Below are 27,758 nucleotides of genomic sequence, written 5' to 3' on the forward strand. Positions count from 1 at the left end.
TTTTCATTTGAATTTGCTTATTCTAGGACTTTTATGTCAAGATTAACAGCATAAATGACCTGTATGACTTCCACCTTTTCCCTTCTCTCTCAACTTGGGTTTTCCAGCTAGCCTTCAGTTTTGTTTTGTTTGTGGCCCAAATTCATGAAGTGACCCTGCCATTTTACAAAATGTTATCTGTCACATGATTTAACGGCCAAGCACAATAACATCCTGCAGCCCCAGCTGCTTGACTGCTTATTTCACTAACAATACACTGTGTGTGTGTGTGTGTGTGGGTGTGTGTGTGTGTGTGTGCATTTGTATGCGCGAGCTGCAAGCAGTTCATTCACATCATAACCATATTTCTCAATAGACATCATATTCAATTTCTCAATAGACAGTGTGATTTACTGAACCGACAAACCTTTATTTTAAGGTGAAGTGGCAGAGCAAATCCCTGCAGAGAGTTGGATCCACAAGTGGGCACACGTGTAAAAACGATCAAAAATGAATAGTGTGCAACATCTCTTAGAGTTCCAAAAATGCAAACATTACACTCTGCACGCTAAAGTGGAAGTCACACTAAAACAAGTCCTTCCTGACTAACTTCTCTATTGCAGCTTTGCTTCAAGAAAGTCCACTTAGTTTAATGCTCGCTAAATGTCATTGAAAGGCTAAAAAGTAGAATGGATAGTCGTGTCGGTACAACACTTGGGTATTCGAACAAAAACAGTGCAGCAACACATGTAGACAAACAGAATATTATACATGAGTAATCCTATGTGAAAATGACTAGGGCCTTACAGTTTCATTGGCTGGCCAATTCTATTGCCAATTGTTAATTTATAAAAACTGGCAGATTATTTTTCCTTGAACACTTTACAAAGACATTCGAACATTAGTTTTCTAGAAAACAAAAAATCAAACAAAGAAACCGAAGATTTTAGCTCTCTGCTGTAAAGTAAGGACAAATTAAAACAGTAAATCTGAAATTCACATCTTTATCATTTTAAGTGTTAAGGGGCCCCATTCTCCTCAAGAGTTATTTTATTCACAATACACTTTTTATATCCATCAATGGGTTTTCAAAAAATGATCCTGCCTAATATCCTACCCTATTACTGCATCTTCATTACTGCATCTTCTAAATGCTTTTATAAAGTATGATGTTAGAGTGCTACTTTGCTCATACAAAAACAAACATTTTTAGGGAGGCTGGAACAAATGGATGGTATTTCCCAACAGGGAAAGTGTTTTTGAGTGCCATCTCAAAAAGAAATAAACTCGCATCTCAAAGCACCACTGTACCAACATAATTCTAAATAGTATTTTAACATTTTTGAACTGTCATAAATATATAATGTAAACCATCGATGAGGAAAAAAAACCCACAAACCTAACACTACCTACCCAATGAAATGCTGGCTACTTGTAGAATTTTATAGCTACTGCTAGAATTATGGAGTGGCACATAGACAAAAGGGGATTTATATTATTATCTTAGCATGTGTTTGGTACATTTGCTGAAATAATGTTTGATGTCACACACGATGGAATTACCTCCATGTTTAGATGGAAAGTGTGCTTGAACTATATCAGTTTTTGGGGTGTTCAACTTAGCCACAGTGGTGTCAAACTTTAAATCACTTTCTTTTCCAATGGCAAAAATGGAATTATTCCACTCTTGTTCGCAGTGATTAAATTTTGGTTCCAATTTTAGTGAGAAACATGAGGTAGAATTTGCTTTAGCAGGCTACATAAACTCATGTGATGGGCCACATCTGGGATCCCAAGCTTTGAGTTTGACCCCAGTGATTTTGAGGATCCACTGATCTGAAAATGTGCTTGTATTTCAATTCTTTAAATGCACTTTATATAAATAAGAAGCATAAAACGTATATTCTTCTCTCTAAGTATCAACTGGTACTCAAGGTCCTTGGAAAAATTTATGGGACCCGAGATACACATTATACTTTTACATGATTGTAGATTAATGTGCAATGTGAAATCTACGCCGGCACGCACCACATTTACCATATTTTCATGTACCACAATTGGATTTGGTCCCTAAATACCAATGTACAAGTAGTAACTGTTACAAACATAATACATAAGGCTGCTGAAAACCTCTGCTACTGTATTCAGCAAAGATCCGCTACAGGCTAAAGTGACAGAGGGGTATCTATGAAGGAATTCTTTGGTTCTGGCCTGAATAAAGTGCTTGTATTCTTAAGTCTCGTCACGCTTGTAGTAGTAGCCAGAAAAGAATGTGTAAATGCTGAAAAGTAGACACATCACCAGAAAAATCATCAGTGCCACCCAGAAAAGCCGCTTTTTCCATGAAATCTTTGGGCAAATGCGGCTAAGAAGAACCAGGATCTCTTCAATCTTCCTGTGGAGAAGAAAAGTCCTGTTTACCTGCATGAGCTTTAAAGTGGTAGGTTACTAGCCACAAGAAAGCATTAACACATTTATTCCACTTCTACCTTAGTGTCTATGCCTCTGGATCAGCATCATAGTAATGGATATTTACAAGCATTTCCAATGTTGAGATTTACGTGAACCATGAAATTGTGTCAGAATGTTGATAATCGTTGATCATTCATATGTAATTTATCTGTGGTACAGTAAATTTATTGTCATCTTGACAAGATACACAATATAGTATGTGTGTTTTACCGGCTTGCTTTGATTTTCTTTCCACTTTCTTCATCCCTTATCTTTGATTCCACCATCTTGTCTGCAGCTTCATCCTCCTCTTCACGCTTTTCTTCCTGGATCGCTTTGTTTTGCTTCAGTCCTTCTTGGTACCTTCAGGAAAAATATTACAAATGTAGCCCACAGAAATACAATATTAAGGGAGAAAATGACTGTAAAGTGTACGGTATATGTTTTTTTATACTGGTGACTGATGGACCCTGGAGAGTATTTCTATTATTTCCTGTGGCAAAAAAATGTCTCATGAACATTCTGGAATCACTTGTTTGCCCTTATAGAGGTTGCGCTGTATCTTAAAAAAAAGTTTGTAGTATGTATAAAGTCATAAGTCATTGAATGTGTTGTTTTGTAACGAACAGCTTTAATGGCTGTTTTTTGTTTTGTTTTGTTTTTTATCACAAAAGGTGCATGAGCATAGAGAGAAGGCCTCACCCTTTATTGTATGCCATTTCCTCAATCTTGGCTTTGAGCTCTGCCCTGATTTCCGCTCTGATCTCCTCTAAGTTGACGGCGGGCTTGGCCGGCTCGCCTTCCTGCTCCGACACGCTCTTTCCACTGTATTGTTTTGCATAGGAAAGCAAAGTTAGGGCTCGGCAACATCGCGACACTCATCACAACATACAGTAAACCTGATGAACTGAAACACTGGCAGTCCAAAGACAAAAGAGACAAAATACCATTTTTTATGAAGAGTTAGGTGTCTTTGTGAAACATGGTATAATATATACAAATACTGTATTGGTATGGCCACGCAACCATACCAATAGCCAACTGGTTCCAAGTCATCCCTTAGAAGAGAGTCATGCAATCTACCAATACTACTATACATTCGATTGATTGACAGCTATAGAACATTCATAAACTCAAAAATTGTGCAGGTGAATAGGCGTAATGGCATTTAATATATTTCTGTCTGGCATTTCTGAAATGTCAAAACAAGATGAAAACTCAACTTCATTTATAGAGCATGTAAATATGACCACAGTCCTGTCTGTATATGCACTTGCCTTTTAGATAAACCATTTAAAGACTCAAAATCCGTTATTGCAATTCATCTCAGGTATGATTAACAACATTGCACTTTGTTAATGGCAAGTAAATCAGGCTCATAGAGAAAAAAAAATAGCAATGTTTTTATCATTGCTCTTCCACGTCTTTGGCTCCATCTGTGACCAGGATACGACTGGAGTCTGGACTTAGTCAAAAAATTGTGTTTAGATAATGAGCCTGGAGAGCAACTTTGGTGACATTTGATGATATTCTTCCATTCATTTCCACATTTCTCAAGGTCGGCCGCTCTCAAACACATCCTCTAGGTCACACAAACAAGATAAAAGTTCCCACTGCCACATAAAATGCTTTTCAGGCATTTTTGGGCCATTGTTTGAAAAACGACTGGTGACCTCAGGAATCGACTGATGTTATGTGCACGCACATGGTGTGTGCGCGTGTGCATGCGTGTGTGTGTGTGTGTGTGTGTGTGTGTGTGTGTGTGTGTGCATGTGCAAAACCTACCATTCTGTTGTCAACTGTTGTGTGGATTCTGGTGAGGAGTTTCCTTTCGCATCACTCGCTTCACTCTGCCAGGACGGGAAAGGTCACGGAATCATTAAGACATCCTGTAATCTAAAGTTGACACACTTTCACATTTCTAAATGGTCAGATCATAAAAATAAATAGCAAAGTTTATGTCAGTGTTTATGCAGGGGAAAGACATTCTCCAAACTGGGATGGGGGACGTAGGTGGGGGCAAGGAGAGCTCTGCCCTAATTTACCATGGAATTACCATGCCAAAAAGTGGATAGTCAAATACAGTGGTTCTCAACGTTTTTTCAGCGATGCTATTTTGCTATTTTTTAAAATGTTAGCTTGCGGCCATGAATTTGATGGAGTAGAGTATGTAGTAACAGTAAATAGTTGCTTCCGAGATCGGGTAAGACTTTCAAGACAGGTTAGAGCAGTTCTTCTCAGTTACTTTTTTCAAAGCCCGCTCCTCTCGCAGGGTTGACTATAGGATTATTATCTATAAAGATATATTAATATACCTACAACTGTATCATTTTTAACATTAACAAAAGAAAAAAAGCAGTATGAATCAACTTTCAAAAACTGTTAACTAGGTCCATTTTTAAACATCATTTATACAGGTTACAGATTAGTCTAAAACAGAAAAAAAGACAAGTGCATCAAAATACATTTCCTCACGATTTGAACAGGATTTAGAGGTATGAGACATCACATGCATTGCAGTTTATTTTGTGCACATCATATCTACTTTGTGCCCACAAATGAGGATTTTTTTGTGTTCATCATAATTAGTTCATGGCTCCCAATTAGTAATGGGTGTGAATGTTATGCCTATTCTGCAGACACAATTTAAATGTTTTTTGTGGCGTCACGCCTGTGGCTTGTAGAAATGTTGATATGGTTGTTTTTGGGTGCCAGCTGTTTCATGACTGGCACACACTTTGAAAACACATCAAAGTATCTGAAAGAAACCATATCTACCACATAACTCAGGGTATTTTCCAACAACCAAAAAGCTGCAAAAAGGAAAGTCTTTTGATATGTCCTTGCTGGCAACACAATAGCAGAATGAAATGAATCCCCTATGGTTGAGATTAGGAAAGGAGACTCACCAAGGCAGGAAGCGCTGCACCAGGCGTGGAAGTTGTTGGCGCATTGGGGGGGGCAGTGGGTGGCGTCTGGCCTGGGATGTTCAGAAGGTTAAACTTGGGCACCACAGCGACACTCACCCTGCGTCTGGGCAGCGCCTAGATGACATGGCCTTGTCAATATTACAGTCCGTAGAAACATTTTGAGAATTTTGTTTTAGGACTATTGCCCACCTTTCCAAGAGTAAGCGACATGGACCTTGAAGCCCGAGAAACACCATCATCTGGAAGAAGAATTATTATTACTCTATAGTGTTTTAAAATGATCAAATAATATGGATTAACTCTTCAGTGCCATGGACGAGAATTCACCTCTTTTAAAATACTTGCATTGTGTGCCAGTGAAGAGAATTCTCGTCAGATATGTGTGTTTTTTTTTTTTTTAAATGACGGGTAGCCAATACCTTTGACTAGTGCGTATTTTAATATTTAGCCAAATGAGCACCGTAGTGATGAACGATATACATTGGATGGCAGTTGGGGAAGAAAGTCATACTTACTACACATAATTCACATCCTTGTAATTCTAATAAGGAATAGAAATCAATCTTTCACATGATACCACCCATGTTTGCTTGGAACTGAGGGAGTTAACAAGTTAAGAGATTCATCCAGCTCTGTGTTCCTGTCTTACCTCCAGTTTCTACGGAACCTCCATAGCAACGATTGGAGTTTTGGTTGGCGAGCTTTTTAAACTCCATCAGCTCAGCGTGGTCTTTCTCATACGTCCTCTTTAGGTTTTCAACATATTGCATCATCACCTCAGTAGCCTTGCTCATGCGTTTCTCCTGTGGCCAAATTAAGAAAAACCTTCAGTGTAAATGCCAGTTTTTGGCTACTTAACCCGACTCTGAAAAAAGTTTATGTCAATTTGACAGCTGCATGCTAAAGTACAGTTGCATATTATTTTGTAACACCGACGAAGACACGTATAAATTGTATTAATGTATGTATAAATTTTATAAATGTATACATTTTGTGGACGAAAACCTAGCCAAATAGGTTTTGTTTCACTAAACAGCCCATAGACTTGCTTCTAGTTTACGCTGGAAAATTTAGAGGGAAAACACCCTACTTGAAACTTCCAGGCTGATATATGTCTCTCATTGAGATTCCCATGAATGATTGTGCAGCTGCACAAAAATACAGGAAATGAATTCAGTTCGAAGGTTAACCTCATAAATAGTAAGAGTAAATGTTTGTTTTGGCCGGAAGAATGTCTGCCGTGTCATATCGACTCATATACTTCTTCAAATAGCGCATAAACATGCCAAAAAGCACATTCCTCATGAAGAGTCCAAGAAACTGACACTCCATTAGGTACACCTGATGAGAACCAAGAAAACATTCTGCTTTTTGTTTTTGAGCAGTGAGTATAGAGTACAGTAAACAAAGATTAATGTAAGCGTACCTGTCGAACTGCTCCCACTATCTCGGATCTGCTTGACAGACGGGTGGCCAGCCGATGTAGCACTGCCAGTGTCTCTATGAGCCGCTGGTAGGCCTCGCGTTGCTCCATGTTCTGCCACTGTGGAGCAGTCATCTGAGAGTTTCAACAACAGCAAAAAAAAAAAAATTCTTCAAGAAAAACAGTGTGCAAATACTCACATGGTGCTAGTGCAGTTAAAATTATTATTGGGAAAATGGTTTCACTAGAAGTACACATTCATCTCCAGTACTTCAGTACAGATTTTGAAACGTATATTCATTCACTGCCATTGACAGCTATAGACTAAGACCCATTTTAATTGAGCTGGCATACAAAAGTAAAAATGATTCTTGTATATTTTGCACAATACCTTTTTCCAATATCTTGTTACAACAGGGGGGAAAGTACGAATATCCGTTTTAAATGTAGAGAGTAATAAACAAAACAAAAGAAGTAATCCGAAAAATTAAAACTCCAAAAAATGACAGAGACCTGAAAAGTCAAGTACAAAGGTATTTGTATTTGTATTTCCTCTCCACCAGTGCCATCACAAAGGATAGGATTACCAACCTGACAGGATAAACCTTAGCAGTGGAAGCATGTGCAGGAAGCACAATAATTTTTTTTTTTTTTCCTAAAAGAACCAACCTTCAGTGCGCCTTTGAATTCCTCGAGTTCTTTCTGTGTATCTTCCTCAGTCAGGTTTCTCTCCCTCTCTGCCTGTTTGAGGCGAGTCTCCAGAGTGTAGTTGTCATTCCGAAAGGCCAGTGACAGCTGGACGAATGCATTCTGGTGGAAGGAAGCAACAGCAATTTAACTCTGAGTGGCACATTATGTTCCACATAAAGCACTGAGAGGTAGACAGCAAGGGAAGTCTCCAACGGTAAAGGGCACGGTGAGTGTTATTGTTTACTGTGCGCATTAAAGGTTAACGTCAATGCGTGACAGTCAAGCAGCCCGAGGGACTCGCTGCGAATCTGACTTTTCACCTTGTGCTGTGAATCCATCAAAACCGGGCTGCACATTTTCCAACACACTATAGCCATGACTGAGAGGAAACGTATGACCTCCAACTGTTATGATGAACAAACAGCCCAGCGGGACCGAGCAGACGGGCCATTGCCCGAGCCAGACGTCACTCATGTTTTGCACTTTTCCAAACGGAAATCACTCCGAGTCTCTTTTGGCCACAAAATCACTTTCCTGTTGACGAAAAATGCCGTCACACCCAGGCAGGTGTTTTTGTGTGGCTGTAATCCACGACTATGGAAACAAAATTACTTTTTTCGGTCACTTTTAGGTGCAGCTGGCAAAAGTACAGGAGGGATCAGAAATTTATGGCCCAAAGTAGCCTCAGGTTCATAATTGAAACTACTGTTTGAGAGTGTTAATTGAAACGTAACTGTGACGTTTCAATTAACACTCTCAAACAGTAGTTTCAATTATGAACCTGAGGCTACTTTGGGCCATAAAATATCTAGTTGTTCAGGGTGACCCCAAAGTCACTGCAAAGTACAGGAGGTGCATTTTTTTCTATTTAGGATATTATTAGAGAGACGCGAACAAAATAGAAAAAATAGAACAAAATAGAAAAAAATAAGTGTACAGCAACTTTTAAGACATCCTGTATTGTTATTACTTATCTTTAGAAGGGCAAGTAAGTGTTGAGAAATTGACTATTTCCATTTAAATACAGTGTATTTAAGTAGTGAAATTGAAATAGTCAATTAGTAGTATATAGAGTATTCAAAAACTTGTTACTAGAAAACAGACACAAATCATGAGAGTTGTATTAATGATTTTGACACAATGCCAAAATTTGCAATGGCATTTTAGTAATTTACTGTATGAAATTACAACAACAAAAATGCACGTTTGATTGTTCCAGACAATCAGTTGTGAACTGATTTAAATGTAGGAAGACCTTCCCACATCCACAATAGAATGAGCAAACTGAAGCTTTGTCCAAATTCGTTTAAGGATGAGGTTGTAATATCCAAATTGCTAGAAACAATTAAATATACCTTCACTCTGACAATTTTCCTGCCAGTAACTACATTATTCGAATATGCATCATTGTTTTCAAGCAAGTCAAGCTGGAAACATTGAAGAATTACAAACCTCAACTTCTTTTTCAGTGAGGGGAGGTGGACTGAAACCAAAGAGAATGGGTGGTTACTTTATTGCAGTTGCATGGAAAAATTGATCATCTGTTGCTTTGAGACACACACCAGCCAGGAAGGCCTCGATGAAGTTTGAGTTTTCTCAGCATGACATCCGAGATGTTTGGCATGGCGTCTGACTTGGTCTCCTCACTGCTCGGTGATGAGTTTGTAGGGGACGTAGGTCCTGCATACGAGAAGCTATTTGAGCATTTATTAACATTTTTATTTATGCCGCTACTACTACTTCATCCCACCCCCAAAGTGTATGAGAAAAATAACCAACGATAACCCAATAAACTAATAATCCACAATGGGTGGATAATACAGCTCCATGAATATATTAAGACGTAGACACCTTTACAAAACAAATGCACCCAAAATTTAATGAAATATATGGGAAGAATTCAATGCCTGCCAATCTTCTCCATTTTAGTAAAGCAGCCAAACATTGCAAGAAGGCCAGCCCTTGCATCGAAATAAACGGTAACATCACGAGTAATGTACAATATGACATAAACGGCCTTGGTAAGCTTTTATCTGGGACGTTCCTCCCAGAAGTATGGTCGTGACAACAATCAACTTGACAATCATTACCTCCCAGGTCAGGTTCTGATGTAAACAATGCAGCGTTTGTTTGTTTTTTTTTTGACTGATAGTCCTTTTTTCGGCTCACTTTTTTTCCCCTTATGTAGTTCAATGTCATGTGGTCGCCCAACACTAACTTGGCTGGTGACCTGTCGACCACGGTCGACGCATCAAACACTCTAGCCCTAAATCTTCAACTCATTCTGCTAAAAAAAAAAAAGGTCCATCTGCTCAATATCAACAGTTACCCCTATTAACTAATTTATAGGCCACCAAGTTAAAATTGACTTTTAATTTATATAGCTGTCAATGGCAATAAATTTGACCTATTCACTGGCAAGCCAGTAAAAATGGATCTTTGACGTCTTTGATCAGCAATGGCAGTGAATGAGTTCAAGGTTAGCTTGGGTTTCATTCGTCAGCGTTAATGTGAAACTTTGTGTAGATTGTACTTTGATGATCATAAATCCGCTTCCATTTGTACACTTCCACAACCATTTGGTCACAGGTACTCTGTGTTTAAACAATCACATAATCGGACAGGAAACCTGAAAAGAACATCTGATCGCCAAAGGAAAAACACCATTATTATCATCATAATCATCATCAGATTTTCCCAGAGATTCAGGAAGTACACACCCTTTGAGACATTCTGTACTTTTGGGTCTTACATGTGGAAAAAGGCAAACAAAAACAGTCACCTTTTTCCTGTTCAGCGGCTTCACTCAGGTCTGGTAACTTGGAGCCGACTATGGTTTGGTTACGCATCAGCTTGTGTTCCTGTGCATGCATGCATCACATAGCCATGCACACTTAGTACATTTACTGAGGAGCTAAAACTAACAGTACTTGGAATTGCAAGAATGATGTTTTACCTCGCGGAATTTGGACAGCTTTGGTGCAGGGAGCTCTTTGAGTCCCGAGGATTTAAAAACGCCATCTCGAGCTTTGTCCGAGCTTGTGTCTTCTGCTCCATTTCTAGAGTTAATGCCCCCAATGGCATCCCAGGAAACCGCCCTCATTAGTGGTGGAAAGGCACCAATGGTCTTTATTTCAGCTGTACAGGGGGCCTGCTGCGTTGGGGGTCGAGGGACGGGCTTGGCGACCCCTGTGGCCGGGGCCTGGTTGGAATTTCGTCCTCCATCGTCACTTTTATTGGCTCCCGGGGGACTTTTGGCTTCACAGTTTTCCTTTGGAATGGCAAAACGTGGCGTCAGGGTCCCAGAAGACACTTTCCGCTTCTCTGTGGGCTTCCAATCCACCGCTAGTCTGCTGCCCTGAGGGAGGCCATGGCATTTAAGTTGTTGTGTGTAAACACTGAGCTGAGAGAATCACATCAACGTAGTTCAGACCCTCTTTTACATAAGTTCATTTGCGGCAGTGTAAACAGTGGTGCGTTAAAAGTTTCCTGATTAAATAAATGACAGTGCCATCAATTTGTTCCATACTCCCCGCCCCATAAAACAGCTGACATAGTTCTTGTGTTTTATTTATTGTACTTAAAGAGCAATCAGATCTAAAACAAAAAAATATGCCAAATTAATGCTTGTATATTTAAAAATGTGCAAATAGGGTAACTTTTATCTCAATTCACCAGTGTTAAGTTTGAGTGATAGGGTAAATAAAAGGAAAGCTGACCTCCAAATCCTTTGTTCCCCTCACTGAGGCAACGTCCAGATGCTGCAGGAGAGGGCGACACAGACAATGATTTTAAGCAATGTGCACAATGTCTTGACCTACCTTCTGAGACAGAGAGAAAATGAAAAAACAGCTTTGGGAACAATAGGAGGGAGGTAAAAACAGGGAAATTAACAGAATTTGTATGAAACTCTTTACCTGACTGATTGACTGTGAACTGCAAGTCACCTCTGAGATGCCCACAACTGAACCAAGAGAAACAAACAACCACACGGATTCATATCAAAAATTTCTACCAATTACTTTGTAGTTTCGTGTTAAAGATCTCATGAGTTAATTGCACTATAACTGAATCTTGAAAAAAAAAACATGGTGGAAGATCCCAGGATTCCAAGAATTTCATCAAAAACAATTTAGTAGTTTTGCATAGCACTGCTAACAAAATACCACTTTAAAACAACAACCACACCGATTCATATCAAGAATTTTTACTAATTACTTTGGAGTTTCGTGTTAAAGATCTCATGCATTAATTGCACTATATATAACTGAATCTTGAAAAAAAAAAAACATGGCGCAAGATCCCAGGATTCCAAGAATTTCATCGAAAATAATTGAGTGGTTTTGCATAGCACTGCTAACAAAATACCACTTTAAAACACCATGCAACAGAGAATAATACCATTTCTAAGGAACACATTAGAGTGGAGTACAATTGCTGTACCATACTTGTCTACCACCAACAGTGTGTGTCACCTGTGTTAGAGTCGGAAAGGCTGCTGGTAGAACGGCGACCCCGTCGCATCAGGAAGCGGTCGCTGACCTTTTTGGCTTGTTCCAGCAGCTCCAGATTCTTCTGACGATCCTCCTCTGAGAGCTGCAACTCTGGTAGCTTGTCCTTCAGCAGGTCGATCACGTGACCAGTGCTGTCTAGTAAAGTCATGTAGAAAGTTAAGTCAAGAAGTATTCAAAGAGTTTTTAATTCAAGTATCACTATTTGTGGTGATGTTTACACTTTAAGGTATACTGTAAGGTATGCCACATAATGACTCTATAACACATATATATTAATAACATGATTCTCCATATTCTGTTTTCATCATGTCATATTATGTTCATTTGGTTATGCTCCTTCCATTGCTGTAGTTTTAGGTTTAAGCTTTTATCCAATCAAAATTCAGCTAACCTGTATCGCCAGGTTGTATAAAAGCTGTCCGAGGCCTTCAGAATCAACAGTGCGGGCGTCTGTGCACTGTAAGTTAACGGGAACATATAGTTGATAGATAGTTGCAATAGCCAATCAGATCATGAGTTGGACAGAATAAGGCCAGCTAGACGGCCTCACGTTGAATATGACATGTACATGCCCTGTGATTGGATGGATTAGATGTGAGGCGGCACTGTTTTATTTCTGAAGAGCACTTGTTTGTATGTGTTTGTGCATTTTTTATCTACCAACTGTGGTGATGGATCCTGTGGAGAAGTTTCTGGACAGACGAGCTCTGGGACTGAGTGGCCTATTACACAGCACACAAATTATAATGACAAGTGGGCGGAGCAATACAATTGAGCCATATTTTGCTGTGCTCACCTGGCCTGCTCTAGAGGACGTCCATCTTGCTGGACAATGGAGGCCTGCTGTGGGTATATGATCGTTGGGCCAGTCATGACAACAGCGCTGTTCTCAGTGGGTGCACACTGGGCAACATGGAAAAAAAAAGTTCATTGTGAGGAAGTCATGCATGTTATCTTACAAAACAGTTCTGTATTTGTAACTGTTCAGATGACTTTGCACTGAATTAAGAATCTCTGGAGGAACATTCTCGTTAAATTGACCAAAAAAACACTTTGGCAATTCTGAGTTTTGTTGTAGGGGAATGAAAGGTAAATAAATGGTAAAGTTTATACATTTTGACAATTTGCATTAATAAATCTGAGGAAAGAATTGTGTGAATGAGAAAATTAGCCCAGGTGTCCTAAATTTCTGCAACATGAGACGTGACGAATATCAGTGTTGGAGCCAAAAAGCTTTTTGTATATTCTAATTTGTTTATATTAAGAAAGTTAAACAAATTGTCTGAAGACATGCCAATCTATGGTGGGTGGAACCATGGTTGCCATGGTTACATAAATACGTGCCAGTTGGTGATTGCAGTCAGGTGCGACAGGGCAAGGGGCAAACAGTTTTCGACCGTGCGAACGTGCGAACGTGAGTGGTCTTTAAGTTTGGTTTGTAACCCGAATTATTGTTTTATCAAGATATTGAACGAAAAGGAATGTGGACGAAATAAACGGATTGGCATATCCAACGCAACACAAAGAGACTATTGAAATTATTTGATTGACGCACGCGTCAAAACAAAACTTACCCAGTTGCCCTGCTGTCCAGCCTATAGGCAAAGGCTGTACAATGTCGAAAACTGTAGTCTTAGTTTGAGACGGACTACCAGTTTAAAGTATATTGGAAACCGAGAGGAAACGCAACGTGACGGCTGCTCGGTTTGGACGGCATCCGATCGTTGCATGAAAGGACAAATAAGTGCTGTTTCGCTGTGTTGTTGCGAAACTTGGACGGACCACAAGACTACGCCAGGGGAGACACGGCGTGCGGGCCATTGGCTTGGCTCAGCGGAGGCACCGCGAACGTTGGGACCAGCAAGGCAGCCAGCCAGAACATCCACGGTGAGCGGACGGCCGCGCTGCCCAGCCACCTCGCATCGCATCGCATCACACGACCAGGACAACGGCCCGGTGCTTGAACTTTGCATTGGGGCACTTTTCCAAACTTGGACAGGTACACTGTGCACATAAAGGTATGTAGCGCGCTACCAGCTGGTTAACAATATATGGCCATTTAAAATACTGTGTGCACACATAGGGGACTTTGAGGATAAAAAAGGTGTCAATACGAGCGCTCTGGTAAAATCCAATGCATTGGTGGTTTTATGGCATCATCTCCGTTACGTTTTACAAGGTCTTGATTGTAATGTGATGAATTTCTGTGGGGTTTGACTGAAATAACAAGGTACTGTTTTACATTTCACACTGCTGGTTGGGTTTTGTATTGCAAAAATGGATTCAGGTAAAGGTGTTGCTCATGTTATGCGCTCAAATGGTGATGCAATGCAAATAATGGATGAACCTTCAGAGGGTGAAAAACGGTCTAATGTGACCACCACAGGTCAAAGTGCTCGCAGTGAAATTTCACAGGTTAAATCTCAAGTTGGGTCACAGGTTGGCTCCAAACGCAAGGTGAAACTAACACCAAGGGCCTTAATGGAGAAAATTGATTCATTGCAAAAGGAGAGAAATTCTAAATTAAAAAGGGCATCCAACATGCAGAAAACAATTGGAGAATTAATGGAAAATGGAGGATGCAAACAGGAGGTTCAAAGTGCACTTGTGAAATATCTTGACCTATGCAAAGGTGCCAGAGAGGCACAGTGTGCTCTTCTACCACTAATACCTCAAGAAGAACAATACAAACATGACATTTGGTTCAAGGCTAAAATGATCAATAATGATCAATTTATTGAGGAGGTTAATGATTGGACAAAAAGGACCCAAGCTGTGCAAAGTGGCGATGATGATGTGGAAAATGAAATCAATCCCAACGACAGCATCTCTAATGTTGAAAGCACAAAATCCACTAAAGGTCACACCTGGAGTGAAGCGAGTAGGTCCAGCACCTCTTCGTTGCGAGCTCGCAAGCAGGTAGAGGCAGACAGAGCTGCCCTTGTAATTCGTGCAGCAGCATTAAAGGAGAAGCATGCGCTTGAGGAGATGGAGGAAATGCTGCGAAAGAAAAAGGAAACATTGGAGCTGGAGGCAGAACTGGCTGCTGCCAATGCCAAAATATCAGTGCTACAATCTCCCACTCACCAAACCCTCTCACAAGCACCATCTGATGGAATGGACTCCTACTTTAGGAAAGGTGCAAGACCAAAAGAACCTTCGGTGGCACAACACACCCTAGCCAGAAAACATGAACCAGTCACACAACCTATCCAACCACAGCCACCCCGACAACAATCTGCACAATCCTATGTACAACAACAACCGCCTCCTATACAACAGCAGCAAGGACTCATTTCACAACCACCACAGCAGCAAACGTATATTCAAACAAAACAACCACCCCGACGTGTACAACCACCACCCTTTTCACAATCACACATGCCTATGAATGCAGCATGGGACATTGGCCATACTACCCACAGGAACCCCCCTGTGGAACAAAATGCTTCTCAATTCAATGACACTTCAACGGTGTGCAACTTGCTCCAAAAACAAAATGAAATCACAGCCATGCTAATGGAACAGCAAACCTCTCATTTACTGCCACCCAGGGAGATACCATGTTTTGATGGGGATCCTCTACAATATAGAACCTTTGTTAGAGCCTTTGTACATTGCGTTGAGAGAAACGCAAGCAACAAAGGGGATTGTCTGTACTATCTGGAGAGGTACACCAAGGGTCAGCCGAACGAGCTTGTACGGAGCTGTCAACACATGGCACCAGACAGAGGGTATGACATGGCAAAATATCTTCTTGACCAAAACTTTGGAGATGAATATAAAATTACAGCAGCATATATGGAGAAGGTGCACAACTGGCCGCTGCTGAAATCTGAGGATCCAAAATCCCTTCGAGCATATTCACTCTTCCTTCGTCAGTGTTGTAATGCCATGGAAACGGTACAGTATATGAGAGAACTTGACATGCCAGCCAACATGAAAGTCATCATTTCAAAGCTTCCATATAAGCTAAGAGAGATTTGGAGAGTCTCTGCATGCGGCATAATGGAAAGACACTACCGCAGACCCCAGTTCACAGACATAGTCACCTTTATAGAGCGCCAGGTAAAGATAATATCAGATCCAGTCTTTGGTGACATTCAGAATAACACACCGGGCACAGGAAAGCCAATGAACAAATTGAAGTCCCAAGGCAAACCCAGGTTTAAAGGAGACAGCTTTGCAACTACTATCGAAACCCCTCCGCCTGAAGAAGAGCAAGCAAGATTTCCACCTAGTCCCAAGCCAAGTAATACTGCTCACAACACCGCCTCTTGTATATGCTGTTCTAAAGACCACACTCTGGATCAGTGTCCAACAATGGAGAAGAAGTCACACAGAGACAAACTTGCTTTTATAAAACAAAATGGAGTCTGTTTTGGCTGCCTTCGCAAAGGCCATTTAAGCAAATATTGTGCTGACCGTTTGATTTGCAAGGTGTGCAATAAAAAGCATCCCAGTATTCTTCATATTTACTTTGACCAAAAGCAGAGGTCAAGCAACGCAAGTCAGCCAAATAAGCCTGCAGTGAGCAACGCACAGGTCTCCTTGCAAACTTGTGGACAAACAGGGGCCGGTGACAGTAATGGCGTTTTGTCAATCCTACCTGTGCAGGTGAAGTCCAGCAAGGGACATAAAGTAATTAAAACCTATGCATTCCTCGATCCCGGCAGCACAGATACCTTTTGTTCAGAAGCCCTCATGAGGAAGTTGAATTTGAATGGAAGAAAAGCCAAAATCAGCCTTCTAACCATGGGCCCAAAGGCATCTGTATCCAGTTACATGTTGACCGATTTAGAAATCTCAAGCCTCACTGGAGAAGAGTTCTTTGACCTGCCCAAGGTCTACACTCAAAAGAAAATGCCTGTTACAACCAGTAACATCATTAAAGAAGAGGAGCTGGCTAAGTGGCCATATTTAAATGGGGTGGTTCTTCCACGCATTCAAGCTGATGTTGAGCTATTGATTGGTACCAATGCCTCTAAACTACTTGAACCGTGGGAAGTTGTGAACAGTCGTGGTAATGGGCCATATGCCATTAAGACCCTATTGGGGTGGGTTATTAATGGTCCCCTTTCCGGCTACAGTGAGCAGGCTGAGTGCGTTACTGTCAACAGGACCTCCATAACACATTTGGAGGAATTGCTGCACAATCAGTACAATCATGATTTTAATGAAACGACATCGGAGGACAAAGAGGAAATGTCACAGGATGATAAGAAGTTCATGAAAATCATGACTGAATCTTGTAAGCTTCAAGATGGACATTACACCCTGGAACTCCCTTTCAGAAAAAAGGAAGTCTGTCTGCCAAACAATCGGTGTGTTGCTAGGCAACGCATATTTGGATTGAAGAGGAGGTTTGGGAGAGATAAGAAATTCCACAGAGATGCTGATGAAACTAAAGAATGGATTGAGAAAAAAACCCAGGCTCTCAACACCGACAACTACGGTCATGATTTGGCAAGTGTTCAGGCTTTGCAGCGCAAGCATGAGGGCTTTGAAAGAGACCTGGCACCCCTAGGTGACAATGTGAACTCTCTTGGGGAAACCGCACAACGTCTCATACAGTCCCACCCAGAAGCAGTGGATGACATTCAAGAGAAATGTACTGAGCTCAACTCTGCCTGGAGCAGCCTTGTTAGACGTGCTGATCAGCGCAAAGACAAGCTGGGAAATTCACATGACCTGCAGCGCTTTCTATCTGATTTCAGAGACCTCGTGTCCTGGGTTAATGGTATCCGAGGACTGGTGTCCTCTGAGGAGCTAGCCAAAGATGTGACTGGAGCGGAAGCACTTCTAGAAAGACATCAGGAACATCGCACAGAAATAGATGCTCGTCTTGGTACATTCCAGGCTTTTGAGCAATTCGGGCACCAGCTTTTGGTGCAAGGACATTATGCGACTCCCGAGATCAAGCAAAGATTGGAAACTTTAGAAATGGAGCGGGCTGACCTGGAAAAGGCCTGGGTACAGCGCCGCATGATGCTGGACCAATGCTTGGGGTTCCAGCTCTTTAGCAGAGACTGTGAACAAGCTGAGAATTGGATGGCAGCTCGTGAAGCCTTTCTTGCAAGTGACGACAAGGGAGACTCCCTTGATAGTGTTGAGGCACTAATCAAAAAACATGAAGACTTTGATAAAGCCATTAATGTGCAGGAAGAGAAAATTGCTGCTCTCCAATCCTTTGCCAATCAACTCATAGGAGCGGACCATTATGCCAAATCTGAGATCTGCAGTCGACGCAATGAAGTTCTTGACAGGTGGCGTCGGCTGAAGACCCAGATGATTGAAAAGCGCTCAAAACTTGGTGAATCCCAGACCCTGCAGCAATGCAGCCGAGATGTGGATGAAATAGAAGCTTGGATCAGTGAGAAACTGCAGACTGCTTCTGATGAGTCCTACAAGGACCCTACCAACATTCAGCTATCCAAGCTTCTGAGTAAACATCAGAAGCACCAAGCATTTGAGGCGGAGCTCCATGCCAATGCTGATCGAATCCGTGGCGTCATAGATACTGGTAACACACTCATCCAGAGAGGTGCCTGTGCTGGCAGTGAAGATGCAGTTAAGGTACGCCTTGGTGCGCTGGGTGAACAGTGGCAATTTCTCGTCAACAAATCTGCTGAAAAGAGCCAAAAACTCAAAGAAGCCAATAAGCAACAGAACTTTAACACTGGCATCAAAGACTTTGATTTTTGGCTCTCTGAGGTGGAAGCACTTCTTGCTTCAGAGGACTATGGGAAAGATCTGGCCTCAGTCAACAACCTGTTGAAAAAACATCAGTTGCTGGAGGCTGATATTTCAGCCCATGAAGATCGTCTGGAAGATTTAAATGGACAGGCTGACAGTCTGATGGCAAGCAACGCCTTTGATACCTCTCAAGTGAAGGACAAGCGTGGTGCTGTTAATGGTCGTTTCAACAAAATAAAGAGCATGGCAGCCAGCCGCCACGCGAAGCTGAATGAGTCTCACCGTCTACATCAGTTCTTCAGGGACTTAGATGATGAAGAGTCTTGGATCAAAGAGAAGAAGTTGCTTGTAAGTTCAGAAGACTATGGGCGTGATTTGACTGGAGTGCAGAATCTGAGGAAGAAACGCAAGAGGCTTGAGGCTGAATTGGGAGCCCATGAGCCGGCAATTAAGTCTGTGCTTGATACTGGAAAGAAGCTGTCTGATGACAACACCATTGGCCAGCAGGGGGACATTGTATTGATCGCGGATGCAACAGCCCCACGTGGATCCTGGCTGCTGGGAAGGGTCTTAGAGATCTATGCTGACAAGAAGGGACTAGTGCGTTCTGCACGAGTTAAAACAAAAACCAGCACACTGGACAGACCAATAACTAAGCTTTGCTTGATTCAAGAAGCAGACACTTAAGCTTCTAAGAGGTTTGTTTTGTTTTCGTTTACATGACTTGTTGGCTCCATTTATGTTAATATTGGTTTGAATTGTTCACGGTCTCCTGCCGTTCTCAATTAGGGGCCGGTGTGTTGGAGCCAAAAAGCTTTTTGTATATTCTAATTTGTTTATATTAAGAAAGTTAAACAAATTGTCTGAAGACATGCCAATCTATGGTGGGTGGAACCATGGTTGCCATGGTTACATAAATACGTGCCAGTTGGTGATTGCAGTCAGGTGCGACAGGGCAAGGGGCAAACAGTTTTCGACCGTGCGAACGTGCGAACGTGCGAACGTGCGAACGTGAGTGGTCTTTAAGTTTGGTTTGTAACCCGAATTATTGTTTTATCAAGATATTGAACGAAAAGGAATGTGGACGAAATAAACGGATTGGCATATCCAACGCAACACAAAGAGACTATTGAAATTATTTGATTGACGCACGCGTCAAAACAAAACTTACCCAGTTGCCCTGCTGTCCAGCCTATAGGCAAAGGCTGTACAATCAGGTTTTGTTCAAGTCAATCGGGATCATAAATATTCAGTTTTATGGACACTAGCATTAAATGTACAAAGGAATTCCTTCCTACGTTTTGGATTTCCATGAAAGACTTGATGGTGATGCCAAAAGACAGACCACAGAAAAGTCATGTACATTTTTACACATGAGCAAGAGCCCTGAAGATTAGATTTTGTTGTAATTTCTAGTTAATGGTGTAAACAGGTAGTACATGTAAATGTGTGCAACAACAAGAATGAAGTATACTGTATTTCATATTCATTCTACTTTCTAGGACAGCAAACTCAAATTCAGTCTAGTTGTGCTATGTTACAAAATATGAGTTTGTTTCATTCTGTGTCCACACTTGTAACGGACATTTAGGCCATTTGCAAGCCTACTGATGACTTCGATGATCAGTCTTCAAAAGTCTCTAATTATGACATAATTAGAGAAAAAAAAGTCACTCAGCAGCGTTTTTGCGTTTTAAAATTTAAATAATAATTTGCTGTCTTATTGAAATGTAGCCCATTCCAAATTAGTCCACATGGCTTTTGTGGTGTTGAACATATTGTAAAGACGTTTATGTTTCTTGCAAAGCCATGTAACATGATTCTTTGGGAGCGTGCGTGGATACGTGCACGTAATTATGTGTGTTGAAGTCTGAGCATGCGCAAAATAAATAGGCGCGGTGAGCAAACGCTCGCAACGCGGAAGTAATGGCGAGAGGCTGTCACGTACTTTTCTTGTGAATGAGTTAACCACTTGGTGATTGCGACACGCATAAAACTGCTGCAAAGATGTCCAGTGCAACATGTGGAAATTAAACATTTTTTAGTTACGATGGCAACAGACAAAACAAACATAGGCCTAAGTATTACTGCCTGTATCACTTAGTACACTGTGGAAAGGCTAGAATTTTCTTCTACGGCATTCATCAATGCTTTGAAAAGTCCTAAAAGCATACCTTTTTTGGAGGAGGAAGCCTAGAGTGGTAACACAGAGTAATTCCTCACCATGGCCAATTCGATTACTCAGGAGCAACTTTTATAGAGTCACATGCTTTAGCCTAATATGTGCTTCTTCTTAGAAGGACACTGTGTTGTGTACTCACCGTACTGGGCGAGCTTGAAGAACTGTCAAGGTCCTCGGGGGAGTCTTCTTCTTCTTCGGGCAGCGTGGGCATGGCAGGGAGCACGCAAGGACGGGAGCGGGTGAGGGGGAAAAAAAAGGGGCCCTCTGCAGTCGAGTCTTTGCTTGACTCCTTAGTGTTGTGGTGAGTTAGAGATGCCTGCAAAAAGTCTTTGGCTTTTTCGCTGTCCTGAAAAACAAAGTTGAGAAAATCGACAACAGAAGGTTAACATATCTACATGCTTCCCTTTATAATTGCCAGAATCCTCTCTTGGTGTCAATCCAATTACAATTCCTTAACATATGTGCCCTGCTTTTGCAGTTCAGTTGGTGCGTGGCGAAGAGTAGCCCATTGTCATTTTTTTCATATTGCTCCACTTCATTTGGCCGCATTGTTAAGTAGGCAGCAGAGTGTGTCTGATTGGGTCCATGAGGGGGCCGTAACAATCATCATGTTACATGGCTGGCTCTGATTCTGGTTATTATCATTTTCATAGCTACAGTTTGATAAATGTTGACAAGCTATTGCTGACCACATAAGCAGGGTCACCAGATTAACTCACTATGTGATATTGCAGCAATACTTTGCTAACTAAACAGTGGTTATGGCATAATTAACAATTTAAATAAAAGTGTTAAATGCAGAGAGCAAAATCACAGCTAAATATGATACAATATCACCTTTTGACAAACAAATCCAAAAATAGCCATAGTGCAACTGTTACTAAATTGATTAGCAAAAGGAGACCTGCTACTGAACAAACCTAAGGCTAAATCAAAATGAGAACTATGTGCTCTTTCAGTTGATCGAGTGTAAGTTCCAGTGGAGCTGTGGACAGAACTTGTTTTCTTTTTGAAACATAAATGGATGATATGGTAAGAAAATGAACGTTCCCAGTAAAAGATATTCCTATTAGTATCCTCAGCTGTGGGGGTGTGGGGGTGAAAGAGTGACTCGATTCTTCAAGGCCCTGGGCTGATACGATTGACTCCCACAGGTTGACTGTGGCAATGAGTTTCTGAGGGACATTGTAAAATAAACACATGGGGTTTACATACACAATATAATAAGTACATCCTGTGTGGGAATCACACATTCAGTCAGAGGGGGAAATTACATAACTTCAGCTGTGTTACCCTTTTTTGGGGGGTTGAATCAGGAAGTGTTTAGAAAAAAAATATTCTTTGGAGATTAATAAAGTATAAACAGATTTGTTCAGGGAAAATTGGGAAGAATATCATGCATATAAGCACACCTATATATACAGTTTATACACCTATATATATATATATATATATATATATATATATATATATATATATATATATATATATACATACATACATACCCGGGCCAAATCCATAATTAATCCGCTGTGGTAAACAAATATGGAGACTGGTAAACATGTATTTAATAACCTTTAATCATGGAAAGAAGCTAAAAAAGACAACCTAATAAAATGGAGACAAACTACACATTTTATCCATCCATCCATCCATCCATTTTCTATAGCCATTTATGTGTGAACAAAATGGTTTGAAATAAACACTTGTAATTCTAATAATAATTATTGTCTTAGCCAATGTAGCACTAAAACACATCAATGGCATTCATTATTCAAGTAAATGTATTGTATATTGTTGCTTAATGATAGAATATAGTATAATCAACCTTCCTTTGAACTCCCTTCTTTCTTTTGAAGCAAATGTATGCAAATTAGCACGCAGCGCCAAGCCACTGTACTGTATCTCCATTGGTCAAGGAATATTTGCATATGGTTCTATCTGCATCTGCCTCATCATATGAGAGTCTCTGTGAGATGGAAAGTACAATAAAATCATAGCACTTTTAGGCACTCTTGACAAATGTACAGTCAGCTTCACCGTGTGAGCTGTCTGCTGTTGCTTGTCATGAAAAACAGGATGAAATGTTAAAGGAACATGCTGGGACAAAAGACATGTGAGTCACTGGTGAGGAAACAAGCAATCCTTGTCGAGAGCAATAATGACATTTCAGGAAAGTAAAACAGCAACACTAGTTAATCAGAATGTCAGGTTTACATTTGACAATCTTCCACTATTCAGCTCTTTTTTTATTTCTTTTGGTCAGTTTGTATGGTTTACAGAGGAGAGGCAAGACATAATGCAACATATAAATTATGTCATGATAAATCAGCAATGTTAATTGAACTAAGTTTCCTGAGGCCATTTCTATGAAGAATATCTTATTTAGCAATCAAATCCTCAGCAAGTCGCTTTTGCAGTGGTAGAGCATTTGGACAGCATTTGTCCTCCCCAGCAGATAAAACATGGCACAAACCTGCAACAATCTTGAAATTAGCAAACTCTGTATAAGGCTTCACACTGGAGACGTGACCGTGAGATACAGAGCGCTTTGATTATTTCCTGTGGGACAAGGGGACAGAACACACATTTGTGTGCGCACACAATCGAAACGCAGTCTTGTTTTCTCGCGCGATAAGATCACCCAAAGTGCTTGAAAAAAAAGCAAAACAGAGAAACATGGGGACTGTCGCCTTTGTTCCCCTCATCATCACGTTATATAAGACAGACCCCTCCTGCCACATTTGTGTAAGATGTGGCTGAGTCAAGCACGGGGCCCAGAGAGGAAGTGGTCTGCTACAGAGCCACAATGTGACATAACACGGCAAAGGAGTGAGAAACAGTGAACAAAGATCTACAGCCTGATGGCTTTGGGATGCACCAGCACAATCAAACATAGTTCCAGTTCCAAGTCAGAATACAGTAAGACCCTTCAAAAGACACAATAGATTACCTTGCCTCTCATTCTGCACACAACTCAACCAACAGAGACCTCCACACTATAGAAGCCCTCCATCTGAACCTGTCCCGTCAGACTGACACTTTACCTGAGTCCAGCTTCAGCTCCCAGCGGACCTCCTGACTCAAGCCGACTTCCCACCAACTCTCACCGCACTCTGCCTTTTCTCAGAAAGTGTCTCCAGCCTCTTGGTCTCCGCTTCCTTCTCCCATCCCCTTGGTTCCCTGTCTTTTTTCAGCAGCAGCCTCTCTTTGACTCCTGGGAGCTTTGACCATTTAAGGAGAAGGGCTGTGTGCCTCTTTGAGCTACTTCAAACTGTGTGTGTGTGTGTGTGTGTGTCGGTGTGTGGATAGTTAGTGAGTTAGTTGTCCAAGAGTTTGTAGAAAACCACATTTCCTTCTCCAACCTATCAGACACTTTCACGAGGCATAACCACTCATAGCAATTTCAGACTTAACAAAGACCCAATTTATGTGAAGTTTTAAAACATATTTTTCTTTGAGAGTGAGTGCCGTAGTCGCTGAACACAACTGATGTTCACTGCAAGTTGCAATTTAAAATTGACATGAATTATCTATTTGGATGCTTAGTATGTGATTTGATACTGTTAGCATCAAAGGTAGCGTCATTGTGAAAACTTGTCGACTTGTTATTTGTATTTTAAGAGCATGATTTGATCCTATGTATTCTCTGTAGATGCACATTTTTAACTGATAAAAAAGCATATCATCGGCCACATAGCAAAATAGCCAAAGTCATTTTTTAAATATTTTTTGAAAAAAAAAAGAAAAAAAAAAACATTTTTAGAGCACATTGGTATTTTAATCTGTTTTTTTTTTTCCCTTTTGCTTACTGGTTCATGCACCTAGTTAAGTTTTTGTTGTTCAAAAGATTTCAACGTTTGTTCGAAAAGGTGTGCTTTTACTCGTTTTCCAAAAATATTGATATATGTTATGTGGCTGACAATATATACTATTTCTGTCATTGTAAATATCTGTTGAGCTCTGCTTCATGCAAAAACAAAATTATGTATTTTATAAAAGGAAATGTCTCACCTTTTTGCAGCTGCCTTCTTCTTTGTCACCTATGGGAGCCAAAGAGATAGAACATTTGATTTGCATCTAACAGGAAATCATATGCAAAGCGAATGCGACAGGGCAACCGAGGGAGAGACAGTGTGACGCACCAAAGAACGACAGGAAAGAAACTGAGCACTCGGTCTTGGCAGGTGTTGGGAAGAGCAAAGTTAATCTACCAAATCCAACTGCTGTAACGCCATCATCTTCATTGCTAGGGGTAACAACAACCTGGCAACCAAGTCCGGAGACGTGAGTGAGTCGTTTGCTCAGGCTGCTAGCAGTGACACCAGGCCGCAGCAAAACTGCACTAAACTAAGTCACTGCAAGAGCAAATGTCTCAAAGTTAAAGAGCGGGGTCATACTTTTTTTTTTTGCAGTGAGTTAGTATTGGTGTCAGGGTCAATAACCAGGTATGTGGGTAAATGTCAACTATGATAATTTGTTAGCAGTTGTCCAGGTTCAGGTTTGAGTTGCTCGACATGCTGTGGGCCTCCACAGTGGTATAAGTTGTTGTGGTCTACATCCTTATAGTTTGTGATAAAAAGCACATATTTAGTCATAAATGCTACTAGGCTCTTGTCAAATTTTAAATACAGATAAATATACGTGACTCTCCCATTGCACAGTTGCTTTCCATTCTAAAAACAAATTATACTTCTTCCAGTTTTATGCAAGGCCAGTAAATGATTACATGTGCCCCCTAAGACATCTCAGCCCCTGCTTATGACGTCATCTGTTAAGCGTGATATAAATAACTGCCTGTCATATTTGTTTTCATTCCTTTGGGCAACAAATAGAAAAGGACCTCATTTCAATTCATCTGCATCTGAAGTGGTATTACTGTAATGCAGCAATCATACCATGCACGGGAAGCTGCAGAGACTCACTGACTTCTGAGATTACATGAGGTGGTAGCGGCGGTGGGAGACTCTCCACTCTGTCTTTGTCGGGCATAACACACTCAGTTGGGAGGTCTGGAACAGCTGGCATCTCGGGACAAGACTGCCTCAAACAGCACACAGGAAAAACTATTATTCTTCCTACATTATATTGTGTTGCATATAAGATGTTCAGGAAAATTTGTCACTTGTGGAGGATGCTGCCAAGGTGTTGATTTCAAATAAACAATGTAATGAGGAATATGACAACATATGTATGTATATGTATAAAAGGCCTTTACAAAGATAATATCATCAATCAGAGGCACTGCCATGTTGTCAAAAAAGATGAATCAAAATTGGCCATCATGATTATTGTCTTTGCACGATTGCAGGTTCTTATTATTTCTCACACAAACGCCTAAATTGTGTCGACGTAAGACATTAAAAAAATTAAATTTTTTAGTTTATCAAGAGTAGTTCGCTTCTTGGTTTTTGTCATGATTGTTTCTGTAGGAAAACTGAGATATTACAGGTGTAATTTAAGTCGGATCTTTGGTATCATGACAACACTAATTGTGTTCAGAATATTGCTGTGAGTGTAAAATATATTTTTAAATACAATTCAACCAGGCGGATTTGTGATATAATAACGCTACATCTGTGAATACCACTACAGTGTAATACAAAAAAAGGTCAATTAAGGGGGAGAAATCAAATACATTTATTGTATTTGCTACTATTTTCATGTACACATGATTTATTTATTTTTAGACTAAGTTTTACAACTGTGTTTGTTTTTGCTTTGTATTACATGCATTGCATTTAAATTTGTAGTGACAACTTAGACAAATTAGTCGTATAGAATTCCACTCAAAAGATTAAAAATGGACTCTCAAACATACATAAAAATATTCAACCTATTAATGCTTTATAATGCTGAGCAGCGGTGAATGTCATTTCAGTTCATAATGCATCCACCACATCGTTAAGCTGACTGAGATAAATACCAAGAGCTGCAAAATTGTTATCTGGACAATAGGGATATACTTAGAAACGGAATCAGCTAAATTATACATCATTGTCTTAATTTGATGTATTTTTTTTTACCTATATCATTCTATTAATATTTCTTCATAATGTTGATGACTTAAGAATTCATGTAAACTTTAGAAAAAAAAAACACTAAACTACATGGTGGTTGTAAACTTTTCACTTCTGTCTTATTTGTAACACTGTTGTGCTTCGATTGAGAAACAGCACAATTTTTCTCTCCTCTCAAACCAACCTGATCATTTTTTTCCGTGGTCAGTGCCTCAAGAGAGTTGAGCTGCAAGTCAGTGTCGGCTGTCCGTCCCAGAGCGGCCTCCACCCGCTGAGTGATGTTCTCCATCTTCGCCCTCACCAGGCTCACCCTCTTCTCGCTCTCCTTCACAAGTTTGGCCGACTCCAAGGCGCTGTTGACCATGGCCTCCATTCTTCTGAGGGCCACCAGCAGTGCGTCTGCGGTCACCCCAAGTTGTCTATGCTGCGAGGATGTTCCGTCTGGGATATGGACAGGTTCCGTGGCCACTGAAGCATCCTTCTGCTCCTTCACGCGTTTGGCCTCGACTGTGTCTGTATCTTCCCTCTCAGTGTTGGTTTCCTTGTGTACTAGAACAATGCTGCAGCTGCTCTTTTGCTCAGGCACACATTTAAGAGAAGCTTGCAGGTGGCAGACCTGCTCCCTCATACCAGAGATGGTCTGCTCCGCGTGATGGAGCCGAGCTCTCTCGGCCAGCTCCCTAAAGGTCTTGCTTTCGCCAGTCCGGGCCTTAGCTCCATCGACGCTAAGAGCTTTCCACCACTTGACGATGGCCACTTTCTTGGACTGCGGAACCGACTTCCCGGTCTGGTTTGGCTTTGGGTCCTTCTCACAGGCTTTCCGCAGCTCGTCTACCTTCTCTCCTTTATCCTCCCACACACACTTCTGGAGCT

The 27,758-nt window shown here is 40.9% G+C and overlaps 1 protein-coding gene across 3 annotated transcripts; it reads right to left on the reverse strand.

Annotated features, from left to right (window-relative positions):
* Positions 1–385: 385 nt before the first annotated feature.
* LOC148424814 (inositol 1,4,5-triphosphate receptor associated 1-like) lies at positions 386–27,757 on the reverse strand. 3 transcript variants are annotated; one of them, XM_088412437.1, is made up of 22 exons: positions 27,070–27,757; positions 25,764–25,905; positions 24,880–24,908; positions 21,005–21,211; positions 12,784–12,890; positions 12,648–12,709; positions 11,949–12,122; positions 11,391–11,437; positions 11,193–11,234; positions 10,430–10,831; positions 10,256–10,334; positions 9,036–9,153; positions 8,926–8,956; positions 7,453–7,593; positions 6,787–6,918; positions 6,010–6,163; positions 5,550–5,599; positions 5,340–5,474; positions 4,216–4,280; positions 3,133–3,255; positions 2,662–2,793; positions 386–2,374 (listed from the first exon to the last, which is right to left on the reverse strand). In XM_088412437.1, exons 1-22 carry the CDS (start codon positions 27,511–27,513, stop codon positions 2,212–2,214), a joined length of 2,979 nt encoding a protein of 992 aa, XP_088268563.1. In that variant the 5' UTR covers positions 27,514–27,757; the 3' UTR covers positions 386–2,211. The 3 variants fall into 3 exon arrangements, with proteins under 3 accessions (XP_088268563.1, XP_088268561.1, XP_088268562.1); XM_088412435.1 differs by having other exon boundaries at positions 6,787–6,903; positions 27,070–27,603; XM_088412436.1 differs by lacking the exons at positions 24,880–24,908; positions 25,764–25,905; positions 27,070–27,757 and adding an exon at positions 23,913–24,068.
* Between the last annotated feature and the right edge of the window lies 1 nt (position 27,758).

The sequence above is a fragment of the Hippichthys cyanospilos genome, chromosome 4, assembly GCF_059441005.1.
Source record: "Hippichthys cyanospilos isolate Australia breed blue-spotted pipefish chromosome 4, RoL_Hcya_1.0, whole genome shotgun sequence".
Classification (NCBI taxonomy): domain Eukaryota; kingdom Metazoa; phylum Chordata; class Actinopteri; order Syngnathiformes; family Syngnathidae; genus Hippichthys; species Hippichthys cyanospilos.

Excerpts from the sequence above, each read along its gene's own strand:
- LOC148424814 (XM_088412437.1), bottom strand. The coding sequence starts at position 27,513 with ATGAGGGAGCAGGTCTGCCACCTGCAAGCTTCTCTTAAATGTGTGCCT. Across the intron at positions 12,710-12,783 it reads CGTCCTCTAGAGCAGGCCAG|GCCACTCAGTCCCAGAGCTC; the intron begins GTGAGCACAGCA and ends GCTGTGTAATAG. Across the intron at positions 6,919-7,452 it reads AATTCAAAGGCGCACTGAAG|ATGACTGCTCCACAGTGGCA; the intron begins GTTGGTTCTTTT and ends TGAAACTCTCAG.